This window comes from Saccostrea cucullata, unplaced genomic scaffold (assembly GCF_032062105.1).
Source record: "Saccostrea cucullata isolate Sc308-1 unplaced genomic scaffold, CSIRO_AGI_Scuc_v1 ctg8038, whole genome shotgun sequence".
NCBI lineage: Eukaryota > Metazoa > Mollusca > Bivalvia > Ostreida > Ostreidae > Saccostrea > Saccostrea cuccullata.
The window spans coordinates 1-19,805 of NW_026926718.1; the positions used below are offsets into that span (position 1 = coordinate 1).

Here is a 19,805-nt window from a genome sequence, read left to right on the forward strand (position 1 = left end):
GTATAAATCCCAAAAATTAAAATTATTAAACTGACATGATTTTTTGTACTTAAGTATTTTATATTTGAAATTCAATCTATCAAAAATGTAAGTACTGTATTTAAAAGTAAGGTTTGTTATTCTATATTTCCTAAAACCTATTCGCATTCATACTTAAAGGAAAACATATACATGAATATTATCGTTTGCAGCTAACTGTAAAGTTTCACGTTACATCACGATCTATTTGACACCTGCGCTCAAGGTAAATTGTAAACGCCTCTTAACCGCAAGCTTGACGACTGGAACTTTCTTCTTATCCCTAATTGGTTGCTCGTGCAACAGACTATTTCCGTGTCAATGTTGATAATTTGATTTGACCAATCACATGAATTGTTTACGCTGGATGCATCTGACGAAAAAGATCGTGACGTAACGTGAAACTTTACAGTTAGCTGCAAACAATAATATAGTGAATCGGCTACATATTCAATGAATTAAATAGATAAAACAAATTATGGATTTGGGGAAATATATAAACTTCACAGACCCCTCTGACTTCATATTAACTGAGTTTTAGTGTAAGTAGTTTAAGGAAACCAACCAGTATGTGATGAACGCCTCTGGCTCCTGTTTTCTTCTTTATGGCTTTTTGTGCTATGGCTCTTAGAGCACTATCTGTAAAAATCAGCTGGCACTGAAAAATTAAAAGGCATCGATCAAAATGGGTTCAATGAAATACCATTAGCTCAACACAATGAAAATACAATTAGCTCAACACAATGAAAATACAATTAGCTCAACACCATGGAAATACTGTACTATAGCTCAACACCAGGGAAATACCTTTAGCTCAACACAATAGAAATACCATTAGATCAACACTATGGAAATCTATTAGCTTATCATTCACTTCACTGATATATCACTTGTTATATCTTCAGAAGTTATTGTAAATATAATGAGATTACTACGATGGCCGATATCAGCCATGACACTCTACAGTTAAATTAAGTGTAGAATGCCAGCGTTTTGTACACGTTACGTTGTCTGCTTTCTTATAGCTTTCGTAAAGTGTACAACGTTCACACCAAAATTTCAGATCAGTTTTGGCACTCATACTGCTAGTAATGTGTGATCTGACTTCGTTCAAACTATGGCCGATATCAACCATGCCATTCTACAGTTAAATTAAGTGTAGAGTGCCAGTGGTTTTCAGCTCTGTCACGACACTCACACTGTTCGGGAAAAAATGTGAAGTGTATACATGTGTTATTAATAGACGGTTTAGTTTATCTGCAATTAAAAAGTCTTCAAAACAATAAAAGAAATCCCTGCATCTTGATAGTGCGGTAGGGACACAAAGGGTGCCACAAAATAAAACATCTTGAGTTTTTGTTTTGGTTAATAAAAGGATATATCAAACTTTCCCTATAAGTATAATTATATGAATTAATTTCTGAAAAAAACTTGTCATATACTTGCAGGATAAGGGTATAAGAAAGCAGACAACGTAACGTGTACAAAACGCTGGCATTCTACACTTAATTTAACTGTTGAGTGTCATGGCTGATATCGGCCATCGTAGATTACAGTTTAATATAAATGTAATACCTCATCATAAGACAACAGGAATTCCTTCTGTGCTATAAGAGAGTTTTTAGTTTCTGTTAAGATTTTCACTAGGTGATCCTCATTAAGACTGTGTAGCGATACCACTATGTGGAACCGGCCCACAAATTCGGGAATCAGTCCAAACTTTACCACATCACTTGTCTCTACCTCACTCAGAAGTCTATCGTACTTCAGGTTCAACTGTTCTATATCTGAGAGTTTCCTCTCCTCCTCCTCCATCAGAAGAGATTTATCATCGTGATTACCAAAGCCAAAACTCTGAAATAAAAACAAAAATAGAAGTTAAAGGTTTTTCTATGTTACTAAATGTAAAATCTGGATAATATGTAAAATGTATGTTTGGGGAAAAATCCAGGTCATTCAAGTATAACAAAAAGCCAATGGTCAAAAATGCCTACAAGTGTCAAAGCCATATGGCTAAATCCAAAACCACAAATACAGTCATAAAACCACGTATACGAGGGTCATTCAAAAAGTTCGTAGACTTTTGTAATAACTTTTTTATTTAACGTCATATTTAAACCAAAACTGGTACATATATTAAAACAACAGATTCAAATATTTTGAGCAAAGAAATTGGAATATATCTTGATGTTTGTCAAAATTATCAAAGATTAAAGACAGCAAAAATGGGGTCACGGAGCAGGGTCAATATTGAGTTATTGACTGATTATTCGCTTTTCAAATCTATAGCCATACCTCTTTAAAATTGTCCTTAAATGAAATAAAATTTATATACTTAAATTTACTATTGTTTCATTTCTTCTAAAGCAAAAAGTTAATGTAATACATTGCTTTGTTTAAAAGATATCCATTTCTATAGACAGATAGTCTTGATTTAAAAAAGCAAAAAATCATGACGTTGAAGGACGTCACGGAGCAGCGAGTAGCAATATAATTTTGTTTTGCATTTTGAAACTTTTAAAACAAACTCCGAAAATGCTGGAGAGACCAGGAAAAATACATAAAATGAGCCGTGCATTTGTTTATAATGGAACAGACAATTTTTGAGGGGTAAATACTTTAAACTGGGCGATGGGCGTTCTGCAAAAAACAGATTATAGTTCAAAATCTTTTCAAAAGAGTTAGTAACGTCATGAAACGTGATGTGCGCTTCACTGTTGCGGAACCTGTAAGAGCAGAGTTACATGGTAAAGGATTTGAAAACATTGACAATCTTATTTACCGGGTAAATTATACTCAAATTATTGATAGCATACTAGGTTTTTAAGTGTTGTGGAAACGTTTTAATGAATGAGGAATACGATACAAACCATGTATAAAATGAAAAGGCACTGTGAGTTTGAGAAATGTTCTTTAACGTTGTTTTGACGTTACATTGTTTTTGATCCTGCTACATGGCGACAAAACATGTTGCATTTAAAATTGTCTAGTATGAGTTCCGTTTAATCAAATAGAATGAAACTTCAGAAATCTATAAAATATATCTTTTTACATTAAAAAATGTACTGTCTGATATTAAGATTTGTAAAAATAATGTGATGATAAGGAACATTGTCTACATTTTTTTTGAATGACCCTCGTACATATAATTCAATGAAATGAAACAACAGTTGAATGAAACAACAAACAATTAAGCCCCTTATGGTGATGGTATTCATCTCTGGCTCAAGATATTTGGAGACTCTTCTTCCCATTGATCACACTGCTCTCACCTTTTGATTGGTTCTGCCATGTATAATTTCTGAGATACCAGTAAATGCCCCTGAGGCTATAAATAGAATGTTAGTGGTGTCCACTTGGTAGGTGGTCTCATGTGCATTTCTTTTCCCCATTTTATCAGTGACACTGACGACGTTCGACTCCAGGAGTTTGAGGAAAGCTTGCTGTACGCCCTCTCCACCTACATCTCGGGAGGAGTTAATGCCCCTCGAGGAATTTCCAGGCACAATGCTTCTGATCTTGTCCACTTCATCAAGATACACAATACCTAAAAGATATTATCATTTTTAATAAATGTATAATATCTATAAAAAATATGGATTGCAAATATTGAACAAGAAAAGTTTCATCTTAAGCACATTACACATCATTTTAATAGAGTTCTGAACTACTGGGTATTATGACTAATCATGGGTATGTATTTCTTTAGAAGAAGATGTTTTAAATAATTTTTCAATACATTCTACGTTAATTTTTTTTATTACAACTGCTGCCCATCCTGACCCTGGAGGCTATGATTTGAACAATCTTAATAAATCTAAACTAGGACAGGAAGTTTTGATACATTTTGGTCCCATATTTTTGAGTGACTTACATGACCTATAAAGTCAAATATTACTTTTAAGTGTCAGGAATGAATGTTGACATTACATTAAAAAATTCTTTCATAATTAATATTAATAGCCTGTTTAACCTTGTTGACATTTTTCGACATCGAAGTCTGCATTCTCCAGTAGTCTGTAGATGACGGACTCCACATCTTCTCCGACATAACCAGCAGCCGTGATGGACGTACAATCACACATCGCAAATGGAACGTCCAAACATTCTGCTAACTTCTTCACCAATAAAGTTTTCCCTAGAACGAAAGTTATCAAAGATTATCATTTATATTCTACAAGTTATGAAAGTCTCAATCAAAATGTTCTTGTATTGTTCATCCATAAATTCAGAATACTGTAAGTCAATCTTTATTCTCGAGAACTTTATTTTCGCGTAATTACTCGAGACAGTCTGCTCGCGAAAATTTAATTCTCACGTATAATAGTATTCCTTAAGATTATACAAACCAATAACCACAATTCATGAAAATTTTGTCTCGCTAATCAACAGTCAATGACTATCTCGCGAAAATAAGGTGTCGCGAAAATTTAGTGATCTACAGTATATGCAAGTTTAGTCTTAGTTGGATTTCTACTACAAATGGACCTGCTCAAAAAACTTAACATGCAATCATCTTGAAAAAGATCAGCTGCAGAATCTGAAGCAGATCTGAGAATATGTGTCACTAGATGCATCATCCATATACTGTGGAATCATTTTTATTCGTGGGGACATAATTTCATTGACAACAAGTTCTTTTTCGTAATTCAACTTTTAATGAATAATGAAACAAATGTTTGTATATATGTTCGTGGGGATGTAAATTCGTAGGTCAGGGTTACCCATGAAAGCCACAAACATTGATCCCCCACGAACAATGTTAATTCCACAGTAAGTTTGGTCACTACTTACACTTGGGAATGGACTTGCTTAGTGCTTAGATACTTAAACCTAATATACAGTATGCATGGCATGAGCTCATCTTGAATTTGAAAGATTTTGAAAAATGAAGCCATGCCCATTTAATCAATGCCCTAAATTAGCAAGCAAACAAAAATCCATAAAATTTAATTTTAGTAAATTCATTTAAATGAATATTTTGATTTGTTTTCCATTTAGCTATAAAACCAACTTTTCTTTACAAGTCATATAAATATCTCTCTGCAAATGCATATATTTTGCAAAAAATAAAAACACAGCAAAATGAACAGCAGCCAAGACTGAGGATAGTCACTAAATACCTGAGCCAGTGGGTCCTAGCATTAAGACATTACTTTTCTGTAATGTGATTGGTTTAGAGTCTGTCTCTGGGGATAACATTGGGGGGTCACTCTCCTCCTCTTGGTGAGAGTTGAACCCCAGGGCACTGGAGGAATGGCCTCTGATGGCCGCTTCCAAGGACTCTGAGAAAAGAATAAAACAAAAAAATAAACAATAAATGTATTACACATAACTTCAAAATTCGCACCACATACTCAATGAAATAAATTCCTTTAATTATTAATAAATAACAATAAATGATGATCCACAGAATTTTACAGATCTTCCCTTCATATTTACAGATCACAGATCATCTGACTGACAATTATATACATAACACACTTACAAGTATTACATATTACTTTTCAGGATAATGAAATCAGAAGTTTTATATCAACTTTACCTGCAAAGAGATTTTCACCGAGTTTGGGTTTTGGTTGAGATGTCTGACTGCTAGTTTTACACCAGCGGACCCTCTTATAGTGGTTATAGGAAGCTACAGATAGGCTCTTCTTTGCCAGTTCCTGACCAATTACATGTTCATCCAGAAATCTATGGATCTATGTAAACAATTGTGAAAATTAAAAGAATGATGAACTCTTTCCAAGAAAACTTTGAATATGATCTGACATTGCATTATTTGCCCTGGAAAATAAGTTAAATAACTGCAAAGACATTTTCACCGAGTTTGGTTTTTGGTTGAAATGTCTAGCTGATAGTTTTACACTACCGAAGATCAATCCAAATAATGATTAAGAAAAGAATGTTAAATTTAGTCTTGCTCCACTTGCAGTCTTCATTTATCAATGAGCATAGCATTCATAGAATGATTTTTTTTAGCTAAGTTTTTTTAACAATTATGGTTGACATCTGTACTAAATGAAGAGCATCTTTTTAATGAACCTTACCTCTTTAGGGGTTGGTATACTGCTCTTGTCCTCTTCTTCTGTTCTGATAAACTCTTGGTCAACTTGTTCCTCTGATACCATGATCATCTGTTTACAGTTGTCACATTTCACAAATCCATTAATCATCACTAAAGAAACAAATAGACATAAACACCACAAATTGAAATGCAACAGTTGTCTGTAAAGTTTTGGACAAAAGCTATTATTTTCTTAATAATGACTATACTGGCAAATGTGTACAATTATAATTGTTACCAGGACTTCAGGTACGTTATTTTTTAAAAAATAAATTCACAAACAACAGTTATATATTCTTTAAGAAAGTTTTCAAAGTGAGTAACTCATTCTACCTTTACATGTGGACAGCTTTATATAAATATATACTATTACAGGTATTACTGGAGTATTGAAACTCAAGTTAAATGCACTCCACAAAGGGAAGAAGTCCACAGGAGTTCAAAACTTTTTTTGTCATGGTCAAGTCCAGGACTTGAGGAGTAAATTTTAGGCAAGTCCAAGAAAGAAATTTCAGAGTCCATATTTACCTATAATCATTAAATTTATGTAACTTATAATTTATTTTCATTTGTTGCATTGAATGAATAAAGACTATATGTATTAATATATGTTTTATTTGTCCTCCATAAACTGTCATATAGTCATACATGAGTATTTCAACACAATACCAGACTGATAGATTATACATTACAATAACTTTTACAAATACTCACTACTGAATAAACCATCTGTTACAATAAATAGAAATTAGAATGTGCTGTAAGTCACAGCTAAAACCGAAATTTAACAAACTCATTGCCGTTTGTCATATAGGAGGAAACATGAGGAATTGCGTAAAAGCAAGAGTCTAATCGCAATGGAAAATAAAAAGACGGATTGTATTTTCGAAACGTTCCTATTGTTTTATGGGTATTTTAACGCCAACAAACCCACATTTTTACTTAATACATTTGAGAATTTGCTTTATTTTTAGCTTTACAATCATTTTTTTAACTTATAAAAAAAGATAAACAAGAAACATAGCCAAGTCCCAGGACTTTGGCGAATTCTAAATGCTGAGTCCGGATCCGGAATTTGTTAGTCCGGGACGTCGGACTTGAGGATTTTTGATTGAACCCCTGAGTCCATAAGATTAGAAGAAGAAACTAGTAGATGCTTCACCATAATCATTGTAATGTATGTAAGTTCTCTACTGATGAGAAGTACAGAAATGTAAAATCTTTTTGATACATGATATTATGTCTCACAGACACACCACAGCCAAAATAAATAAGAGAATAGAGAATTCTGATTCATAAAATTGAACGTATAATTAAAATTTATGGATATGTAAACGTCCAGATGATGTTTTGATAAAAGAACTTACCACTGGAGTCAATATTGAGGGCGCCTCCACAATTTGAACAAGGCCTGACTCTACGTTCCTCTCCCCCCATACTACTGCCCCCTTGATCTGGCCCCCCTGTCTCCCCTCCATTTCCATTGTCGCTTCCTCCCTTGGACTGCAGAGATGAGGTCACATGAAAAGGTCTGAATTTTTGACACTGCCCGAGTTGACTAAGAACCTTCTTTTTGTTTTGATTTCTAACTCCACCTGTAAAAGAGGTAAGCACAGTTTGAATACGGAGGGAACATTGTTTAATATATACATGCAAGCACAATGCACCAAGGAAGCTTGTGACGAGGTTAGTCATATAGTTAAAGCGATGACAGATAACACAGTACTGGCATGTATATAAGCATAGATCATGTTTACAGTTTATTTTTATTGTATAACAACTTACTGTTACACAATTCACAAATTTTGACAGGATTCATGATGATATATAATAATATAATTTACAACGGATTTCCTATAAAAGTACTTTGATTCATGGAAATAAAGAGGATGCATCAACCTAATGTACTCATTTTTAAAATACGCCTGCCGACGCCTGCCATCTTATCGCTAGCGACATAAAATACAAATGATGATATTGGCTAACTGCCGTGTTACACAGAAAAACTATACGCCTGCCTGCCGTTTTATTCTTTTATATTCTTAATTTTTATATATATATTTTACTTTTTTTGGGCTATTAACATTATATTTCGCAACTTTATTTTATTTTTCTTTTCTAAAATTAGTCTATACAAGAACAAGAAAACTACGTACGAAACGCCTGCCGTGGTGCTTTTCAATATACCAGACTGGTTCCTAAATACATGAAATATAACAGGCCTTTTTTCTTTTTTTTTTTGACATGGTTAAAAAATATTTCAAAATGTTTAATACAGATCATGATTTCATAATTAATAATTGAATAAATTAATCCGTATTAGGTATTTACAATAATTATGAGCGCTAAACGTAATGACAAGAGAGACAACTCTAATTGGGAAATCGGTACAACAGTTAGTTGGAAGTCGTATAATTCATTAAATATTTTTGTGTTTAATATTTTAATTTGTATTGCATAAAATGGCATCAAAGACATAATTTTTTTATTATTATTATTATTTTTTTTTTTACAGATTGGTGCATTCCATATAGTACAGAGGTCTTAGACGAAGCAGTCCAAGTTTTTGTGTCAAATATTTAAATGAATAAATGATTGAATTGTTTGCATTTGGTGTATTTATTTCATCTTTTATAGGAAATAAATATCATGAATGTACAAGTATGAGAGACGGAAAAAATTAAACATAGTCACACATATTCAAACATTTAGTCTTATTTCACAAAACCATCAAGAACATCCAACTTAGACCTGCTTTGAATACATGACATACTTTAATATGAACTGGCTATAATTTTTTTTCATGAAGAATTCAGTATCTTGAGGTGTATTATTTCAAATGATTTACAAAAGAATTCTTTTTTGTCGTTGTTTCTCCTTTAACACACTCAAATGCCACATATATACACAAAGGGAAAAATTCGGAATTAATCAAAAAGACACATTTTATGCGAAGTTTTAAATATTATAGATGAGGTATGCGATGATTCAAATAATTTATGTACATGAAAAAATTAGGTCTGTTGGAAACACGTTTTCTGGGTATAACAGGTGTAATTAACAACAGCATGAGTACGGAAAATTGGGAAAATTAATTTATGCATATTGCGTATCTAGTGTTTTATTGAAATTTTTTTATTTCTTTTTTATATTTTTCTTTAGTCATCTAACATTTTTTTTTTCAAACTTGGATGGCTTGGGATGAGCACGTAATTGGCTTCGGCACGTTTATTAAAAAAACACTGAGTGGTTTCTTTGTGATTTTAACATGCCTATACCTACAAACTTAATTTCCCTAATTGCTTGGACATCCAGTTAATGAAAACTATAATTAAGTTGCGCGAGTGGAAAAAAGTTCATTATTGATCTGAATGTTAAGTAAAATTTTATTGGATATTTGTGAAGTTAGTATAGAAGGCTTAGTACTATTGGTATTTACATTTTTATCTGGGCGGGACTTGGCTCAATTTCTTTACTCATAATTATCTTTTTTCCTTTAAAAACCTACGATTTTAGGGTACATATCACCAGAAACTTAGTTTCTGACGTCTCTTTGTCACGCGTTCCTGTATTTTTTAAAAAGGTAATACAATAAAATAAAATAAAGTTTTTTTGTACAATGTTTTTTTCTTGTATTATCATCGTTCTGGAGAAAGCAATACTTTGTTGTCTGTCTATTCCATTTAGATATATTTCATCACTATAATTTATTTAACTTATTTAGCAGAAATAAATTTAAGAATAAGTTTAAAAAGCAGGCAACAATTATTGCTCAGGTATAGTATAACATGTACGGATACCTAACGGTGACAACTAAGTACATGTCTTTATTCATTTTCACATGTAAACACACCTCCTTTCATATCTGTGTCTGAGTTCCTTCGGGAGCTTCTGGGAGGAGTTAATGCTGGACATCGGGGTTAACTGCAATATAACTGTATATGTTATATGAAGTTTTCACCCATTGCACGTCCTAACTCCCAGCCAGGTATTACAAAGAAAGGAGACTAACTTGTTAGGCCCCCGGGGAGCTAATATATTCATTGTAAATATTGTTACTTGATTCTACATTTCACATGTCAAAATATGCAACAATTTTACGCCATTTTTTGATTTAAATTAACTGATTTTTAATATTGAAAACGAACATAATATCGATTAATGAATAATTATTTGCTTTGAGCAACAATCGTGTGTATGTGTATACATAAACATAGCACACGCAAGGAAATTCTCTCAGTTGATATATCCCCAACATTGCGTAACTTTACATAACATTATTTTAAACTTGCCCCCCTCAGTGTCAGTAAAGATACAATTCGCTCCCTTTGATCAGCAGTTGACACGTGTAAATTCAATTTCTACAAGAAATCAAAATAAATCAAAACTGAAAATCAGAAGTATTTAATAAATTTTAAACATGTTATATTAATTAAAACTAAGAATGAAGAAAGGACGAACGCAATTTATTATTTTTTTTTTTTTGCATCATTAAAATTTTCTTCAATAGACCTTTTCCATTAATTTTTCTTAATTCCAGTTAAAACTATTAAAATATACACGTATGAATAAAGATATTCTATGATATATGTATAAATCCTGAATTATCTTATAAACTTAAATAGATTCCAATTAGACAGTGTGACACTTTAAAATCTTTCATGTACTTTTTTTACCTCATGTCAAAGATTATTTTTTCTATATAAATATAGGAAATAATAACATACGTGCCCAAATAATACAGTATCTATTTACATGATTTATTTTTAATCAACCCCAAATGAAGAGAATGAAGGAAAAAAAGGATGTTGCATATTTTAATCGTGAAACGTAGATGTCATGTAATGATATATTTTTTTTATCTATTTGTGTAAACAATTGTGAATTCGATGGTTTACCGTGTGAAGACTAGGTTTTATATTTCCAGTTTAGATTTCATATACAGAATAGGTTTGGTAAGTATCCCGGCCTAAGGGAGGGTTAAAACCACATGTGTTCAAGCGTACAACCTGAGACAGATCGCTCGTACATGCACATGGTGGTATAGAGTAGGACATCGTGCTTTGTGTACAACCTGAGACAGATCACAATGCATAGATGAACTTGATGTATAGAATAAGCCCATACAATAGTTAAATTTTGTAAAAATCATAGTTTAGAGAGTGCACTATCCTGGAAAGACCTAACCTCGGGTACCTGTGTTTACACAGGTTGGTAGATGGCTCTGTAGGACATCTATAGAAATGTGTACACCCTAAGACAGATCACATTTCTATGATGAACTGATGTATAGTTAGAGTAAGTGTAGGTATAATTGTAAGGATGATGCTTATTCTCTCCAGTTTGCATCATTCAGCAAGATAGGCATGGAGAATCTTCACACGGTATATGTTTCTTTGAATATGCATTACTAATAATATTCTTTTTATCTTTCAGGAATTGGTACAACCTTGACGACCTGACACCAGATTTTTTCCCACAACTTTTTATTCATTATTAAAGAATTTTTAAAAAAATCTTTTTATTTTTGAATTGTTTTTAAATATTATTTATATTAATTCTCTGAGCTCAAGAGTTTTTTTTTCTTTCCTAGATTAATTCATAATTGAAATATTTTTAAAGAAATCTTTTTATTTTTGAATTGTTTTATTATTTCAAAGTCCAGTCTCTGAGCTCAAGAGTATATAACTGATTTTTCGTTTCCAGTTTTATTCATTATTAAAAATTTTTTTTTAAAGAAATCTTTTTATTTTTGAATTATTTTATTATTTCAAAGTTCAGTCTTTCTATTTTAATAGTAGCTGACCTAAATAGTAGCTAGTTTTTTGAATTATTTTATTATTTCAAAGTTCAGTCTAAATAGTAGCTAGTTTACTCAGTGTTTTTACTTTTTGTATAGTATAGTAAGAATAGTTGTACTCTATAGTAGCTTGTTCTCTTTCTTCTTTCTTTGATTATTCATAACTTAGAGTTAAACTGATTTTTTCTGTTCAGCTACACTAAGTCATTATCGCCACTAGATTATTTATTTTCTCAGATCAATAGCATTTCTTTATTTGTAGTATAATAGAAGCTGACCTAAATAGTAGCTATAGTTATATATATATATATTTTGTAATTATAGTATAGAAATAGTTATCCTTAATAGTAGCTAGTTTTTCACTAAACGAATACAATTTTTATGTTTTAGTTATTTTGTATTTTTCTTTTTTTGTTTTTTTCAAAACTGCCAAGCAGTATATATATATTTTTTTGATTTTCGTTCATTTTTCACGTTATTACGTCATCCAAAAACAAAAAATGGCATCATTTCCATGCGGCAAATGTGGAGAAGAATGCGATGGAAACAGAAACATTGGCTGTGACAGTTGTGACCGCTGGTTTCATCAGAAATGCGAACTTCTAAATAACCATCAATTTGCATTCCTCTCACAAAACAGATTTGCCCTAATGTTTGCTCATTCTGTTGTATGGACTCTAGTGGAAATTTTGATTTCTTGTCTGGCTTGCAAAGGTTATCGCAGCATTCTTTGACAAAAGATGCAGAATACAGAAAGCGGCCATCAAAATTCTCTAGATGGGAAGTTCACCAATTTTGAAGATTCATTAAAAATTCTTTCAGAAGCAACAGTGGGGGAAAATCTGAAAGCAGTGCCAAGCGGACGGAAAGAAAATGTCTTTTTCATTGTTGACAGTGACATGAGATCCAAAAACAGATCATTTGTAGATGATTGCGGAGCCTGGAACAAACCCTCTCTTAAAACCCATCACTATTTGGCTTCAGACACAGGTACCTTTGACTATCTTCATAAGAAACAAAATCAATTTTACAAAAAGGAAAAGGGTAAAATGGTCTTACTCGATCCTCAACCAGATGTAAATTCAATAACAGTTCTCAGTCGTTATCATTCCACACTGAAAAATGACAAAAAATATCAAAGGAGGGTTAGTTGGTTTACTAATGTTCCAGGGCACCACAATCTACACTTAATGTGCTTGTTTGAGTATATTGGCAATTACGCAGGGGAACAGACACATGGTAATTCAAAACACACAAGTCAACCATATGTAAGAACTACTTTAGCACAGAAAACAGTAATTTCAGAAGGTTTAAAGCATGGCAAAAAACCTTCGGCCATCGCTAAGGATTTGGAAACACTTGATCCAGACAATCTAGTTGATCTTAAAGTAATCCAAAATTCTAAATATAACCAGGAAAAGAAGTCTAGGCCTACAAATTCTAGCAGCAACAACATGGCAGACGATGTACAAAACATTTTATCATCTTTGCAAAACAACCCGTTCATCCGCTGTGTAATTGCCAATAATGACGACAAGCCCCCAAACATCATATGCTATACGGACGAGCAAATTGAAGACATGAGGAACTGTATGACAAACGACAGCATATTAGGTATTGATAGAACTTTCAATCTTGGGCCTTGTTTTATTACAAGCTTAGTTTATCAAAATTTCAATCTGATCAGGAAAGGGACCCCAACATCTCCAATTATGCTAGGTCCTGTTTTCATACATTGGGATGGCCTGTACACAACTTACTGTGAGTTTCTCTCAAAAATTCGGTCAGCCTTAGGCTTCCATATACCCGTGGAAAAAATTGTTATCGGGACCGATGAGGAACAAGCTCTAGTAAATGCCATAAAGACAGCTTTTCCTAGTTCACAGCACATTTTGTGTACACGCCATCTCAAGGAGAATGCGCAACGTAATCTTCTAAATCAAAATGTACCCGAGAAAACAAGAAGTCAGATTATTTCTGCCATTTTTGGGCAAAATGGATTAATTTATTCTGAATCACGCGTAGAATATTTAGAGCTGGAGGCAGAAATTTTGGACAAGTTTGGCCATCTAGAGATCAGGTATCTATCTGAAAAATTATTGCCAACCCTCAAAGAAAAAGTATTCTTGCCCCATTTAAACAACCCAATCATCCCACCCGATTGGAAGAATAACAACTGCGAATCAATGAATCACAAAATCAAACTTTTAGGCAATTGGCGAGTTTCAAAAATTCCAGAACTTATCGAAAGGCTTCTCAACATCCATGAAAGCCAATTATTAGAAATTCGTGGCGCCCTTCATGGAAGAGGAAATTTAGAACTATCTGACAGAGCGAAAATTCTTAGAGTCACGCATGCTTTTTGGCTGGAAATGAACAATGACAGAAGAAAAAAGTTATTCAACAAATTCATCAAATTTACGCCACGATCAAATACAGTAGAGTCCTCGGATGGCCAACTCCAAATTCCTGCCGCAGCTCGACTTGCTAAAAAACCTGGTCAGATCAAACGCGTGCGAAATGTTAAAACCCAGTCGATGAACAAGCGGCCCAAGATATAAGTTATCGAACAGACTAAACAGCTGTGTGCTTGTACATGTAAATACACATTTTTTATAATTTGCATTTCTTACTAAGTTTATCTTTCATAAGTAAGTAAGAAATAAATTATAATGAAATATACAAGTTATATTCTCCTCCGCTTGACGGCTGTGTAGAAATAGCTTGTACTTAATATGTAAATACTCAGTACTTTAAAGACGCATGTATATATAAGTATGTTTTGGATTTAAATACTTCTCATTTATTTATGGGAGATTTTTTTTTTTTCTAATTTCAACGGTACTTATTCAGCTTGAACAAATGAATAATAAGTGCAGTTGAAATATGGAAAAAAAATCTCTCGTAAGTAAATAAGAAATTAATTTAACATTTTTTCCTTTTTTATTTATGAAATGCTTTTTTCTTATTTTAACTGTACTTATTGCGACACTGCTGCATGCCTTATACAATCGCCAAAAAGTACAGTTAAAATAAGAAAAAAAAATCTCATTAATAAAAAATGGGGAAAATTATAAATCATTGGACAAGTTATATCCTCCTCCGCTAGACGGCTGTGTAGGAATAGCTTGTACTTGTGTTCATATGTAAATAATTCTTATTTTAATGATAATATCCTTCATATAAAAATTCATAGGAATTCAATCTAGTAAAATTAAATTAAATAATAAAAAGGCTCAATAATGAGGATACCTCCACGTGGTTTGAGCTGGGCAATGTCACTCTTGTGATAGCTGACATCCTCAAGTTGCAAATATATAAATATATATATATATATATATATATATATATATATATATATATATATATATATATAAATAATATTTCCCATATATATTTATTTATGTCAAAGAAAAATATCATATGTTCAAATGGAAAAAAACGCTATTTACGTTTAAAAAACAAAAAATACTTTCAATTTTATAATTTTTTTTTTCATTTGCAATATTATAAAAAAATGAAAAAAAGAAGGCAAATACGTATTCGGATATATACAGGCTAACTTTAGTGATCCGGTTATACTAATATATATATATAATATATATATTACGTTTTTAAACAAAAACATATTGTTTCTAATGCGAAATTTTATAATTTTTTTCTCATGAAATATTATTTTCTTGGTCAATGGAAGTTATATATCGTGAAAAAATGAAAAAAAGTTAAGGAATAAAACGGCAGGCGTACAGTTTTTCTCGGCAGGCGTATTTTAAAATTTACCTTGGCAGGCGTCGTGCATTGCGTAGTTTTAAGTTTAACTTAATCTGGGATTTGAACCCAGCACTATCCAGGTTTTGGAACTTGTCCGACTGTCACAATAATAACAATCAAGAAATGTTGAGAAACATCAGTACCACCTGTGTGATAATTTTTAAAAGGGAACAACTTTAAAATGTCTGTAATATCATGGTGAAAACAATTATTTATCTTCTAGACAAATGCAAACTTATAATATCTCTATTATCAAGTAGATCTCAATATCAGTAGGAGTAAAATTCATCTTAGAAAGTACCCCCCCCCCCAAAAAAAATTGTCTGTAAAGCAAATGGTTCTAAATGAATGGAGTTAGCAACATTCTGCTGTGTCTATAGTGTTTATGTGGTTTACATTTAAGTAAAATTCATCTTAGAAAGTACCCCCCCCCCAAAAAAAAAATTTATTGTCTGTAAAGCAAATGGTTCTAAATGAATGGAGTTAGCAACATCCTGCTGTGTGTATAGTGTTTATGTGGTTTACATTTAAGTAAAATTCATCTTAGAAAGTACCCCCCCTCCCCGAAAAAAAAATATTGTCTGTAAAGCAAATGGTTCTAAATGAATGGAGTTAGCAACATCCTGCTGTGTCTATAGTGTTTATCACCCATTCTCAATATAAGGGCTCAAATAATGTCGCCTCGTTTTCATTTAGAAGAAATACCACTGATGTAATTTTTAAATCAACATTATAAATAATCAGATAACAATGAATAAGAATTCATATATAGCAAATCGCAAAACCCCTAAAGGATTACATTGTTTGTGACGAGCTGACGCTTTGCTTGTCGAGAACTTTAAATACTACGTCACATTCTCGCCACATCAAAGGACGTAACCGAGATCGCGTCTCTCCCACGCTAAAGTCGGTCAGCTGCAACATACAGCTTGTTTTCGGGGTTCAAAAAAATGGAGTAGACAGTCCCGATGCCGTTTTCTTGAATGTTACCTGCAAAGTTTAAAGTTTTTTTTAACCTTGAATTTAAAAATGTAAAGATTTTTTTCAGTCCATTACGAATATTTTAATTGGTCGATTATTTTATTCTATTATCGCAAAATTTACTTTTTTTCATATTTGCGAACAAGTATAAAAGTCGAGTAGTGCATGATTCATTGATCATTAGATTTATTAGTTACGCGTATCAACCCAAGTCATGCATGCTGAGATTGTTGCAATTTGGTACAAAATATACAGGTGAAAAATGGATACCCTCTTTATGCGTATATTCGAGAGAAAAGATAAAGAGGGAAGGCCTGGGAAGACATGTCCACTTACCTTCAAATTTTAACGATTGAAGTTCAATTTATTTTTAAGTTTTAACGAATGTTGTATGTACAAGGTAATTAATACCAAACGACGGAAAATATTTAATTATCATGGGCGTCGGAAGCAAATTAAAGTGGAGGCTAAGGTTAAGAAATTTTTTTTTAGACCTCCCAAAAAAACCTGAGAAGCACCGCTCGCCCGGTTTCGACGCCTATGTCAAAAAGCCTAAATCTAATTCCTAGAGATGGACCTGGCAGATTTTGAAAAATAAATAGACTGTTCTCGAAAAAAATTAAAAATAAATGCACAATAATTTTCACGAATTGATATTTTTAGTATATATATGTACTAAAATAACATGAAACTGTTTACTTAAGCGGTTGTAAAGTATCTTAATTAAAACGTAAAGCCTTTCAATGAACCTTTCGAACAATATGTTTGAAACGAAAAAAAGGTAGGGTGGATCGAGGGCTGGCCCTTATGTTTTGTGCCCGTCAGATCTAACGTATTTGAAGGGAAAAACGAATCGGATTTAAACGAGAGCATACCCCCTCCCCCTTACACTTTTGTCGCCAATTACTTGTCTGTGCTGTATGTAACACAACAAAAATAATGTCAATTGGTCTTTATTATCTCACCTGTGCTGAAAGCTCAAGTGACCTTTTCTGATCACATTTTGCCCGACGTCCGTTTATCCGTCTTTAAACTTTTCACATTTTCGAGTTCTTCTCTAGAACCACTGGACCAATGTTAACCAAACTTGCCACAAGGCATTTTTTTGGTAAATGCTATTCAAGTCTATTCAAATGAAGGGCGACGTCTTAGAGGAGATAATTCAGAAAATATGAAAATTTGCAATTGATGACATGTTTTAAAAATCATCTCAAGAAACACAGTGCCAAGAATGTTGAAACTTATGGGAGAAAATTTCAAGAAGTGTAGATTCAAGTTTGTTCACATATACTCCCATCCCCTTTAAAGGTAGATTGGGACCACTTATGGATTTAATGGATTTAAACTTTCAATATTGAGCTGATTTCTGCTATTTTCTTAGCCACGGTGCTCAGGTAAGCGATGTAGCCCATGGGCCTCTTGTAGTTCCACTGCGTTAGTACAATATAAATATATATTTATTGAATCGCATAATTATTAAAAGTTGTCTTAGCATTCGATAAAGTTGTCCCACAGTTGCTGAAATCGCACCTGTTTTTTTTTTTTATTCTACCCCCCCCCCATATATGGAGGATATGTTGCTGTTTGCAAAAACTCTGCGTACGTAGTGCTCAGTATGTGTTCCCTGTTATGGGTATTCACATGTTCTTACAGAAATCTCAGTTTTATAAAGGATTGCGAATATGTGCTTTTGAGTACTTTTCTACATAATGCAAAGTATTTAAAAATTCTGCAGCAGTGCATGTATGTCGTATATGAGCAATCAGAATGGATTTAATGTGTGCTTACTGATAATTAAAAAATCAGAGACTGAGTGATAAATAAACGAAAATACCTGATCATATTTTAAACATCACTGATGCAGTAGATTGAAATACATATATTCAGCCACTGAAACGTTTCCTGGAGAGAGAGAGAGAGAGAGAGAGCTATTATACATGTGTGTATTTTTTAAAGCAAAACTATGCACCCGTTCTAATTTAGTATTTTGACATAATTATTGACAATTGTGAATAGGCATACTTCTCTTCTTGACAGAAATGTTCTTTTATATATGGATACTTAAAGTACAAGTACATATTATACTGGTATAATACGGCTGTTTGGGGTATACTAAGTTCTCAAGTCTCAAGTTCATGGTTTGATACATAAACGGAATATTTCTCTTTTCCACAGAAAAATCATTTCACGTCAACAGTACTAGTGATTTGAAACAATTAAATTGATCATGTACATCATTTTATATCGCATGTATACCGTGCAATATACACAAATGGTAAATGCTATAAAATTAAATTTTCACGGCTTTAATTTATTATGGACTCTAAAAAATGCAGATAATATAAATAATGCTCTTTTCAAACTGTTTAATAAGATTTGTGTTTCTGTCCCCTTTTGTAAACCCGTTAAACTTCGGCAATGTGTATTGCAGCTGACCGACTTTAGCGTGGGAGAGACGCGATCTCGGTTACGTCCTTTGATGTGGCGAGAATGTGACGTAGTATTTAAAGTTCTCGACAAGCAAAGCGGCAGCTCGTCACAAACAATGTAATCCTTTAGGGGTTTTGCGATTTGCTCTAATTATCGATCTAAAAGGGTATTAAAAGAGTTCAAAATTCAAATATAGTAGCCTATTTGAAATGTACGTTACTGTCGCCGAGGCAAATATTATGCTGAATCCCCTCTGTGTAATATATAGTTTTGATTCTAAAGTAAAAATTTTCTGATAAGTTAAACCTTGTATCATATATATTTCTTTTCATAATAATAAATACATTTTCTTTGTGATAATAAATAATTTTTATTGTGCAATGTCCCTGTCGCTAAATTCTATTTCAACCACATTACAAGCAAACACAAAGATTATAAACCTGATAGTTTTGTTCTCCTTTATTAATTGATGGGCTAAATTTGAAATTTCAAAGGATTAATTACTCCTACTTAGATAATGTAACATGAAATAGAAAAATTTGATCAACTTTTATAGATATGTTTACGGAATGAAAGACATTTTCAATCGTAGAGATAAGAAAGAAATGTACGTTACCTATATTCTTCTATTAAGAATATATATTAAGTAGAAAATATGAGACGACTCTGAATAAGCAACCCCTTGTATCCTGTAAACTGGCAAAGACGTTTTGCTTTACACAATTAAAAATTATTTTT

The 19,805-nt window shown here is 32.5% G+C and overlaps 1 protein-coding gene across 1 annotated transcript; it reads right to left on the minus strand.

Moving 5' to 3' along the window:
- Positions 1–520: 520 nt before the first annotated feature.
- On the minus strand, positions 521–7,780 carry LOC134272504 (ATP-dependent Clp protease ATP-binding subunit ClpX-like). The gene is made up of 8 exons (XM_062754729.1): positions 7,453–7,780; positions 6,069–6,196; positions 5,564–5,720; positions 5,142–5,303; positions 3,992–4,156; positions 3,291–3,565; positions 1,594–1,872; positions 521–676 (listed from the first exon to the last, which is right to left on the minus strand). Exons 1-8 carry the CDS (start codon positions 7,778–7,780, stop codon positions 545–547), a joined length of 1,626 nt encoding a protein of 541 aa, XP_062610713.1. The 3' UTR covers positions 521–544.
- Between the last annotated feature and the right edge of the window lie 12,025 nt (positions 7,781–19,805).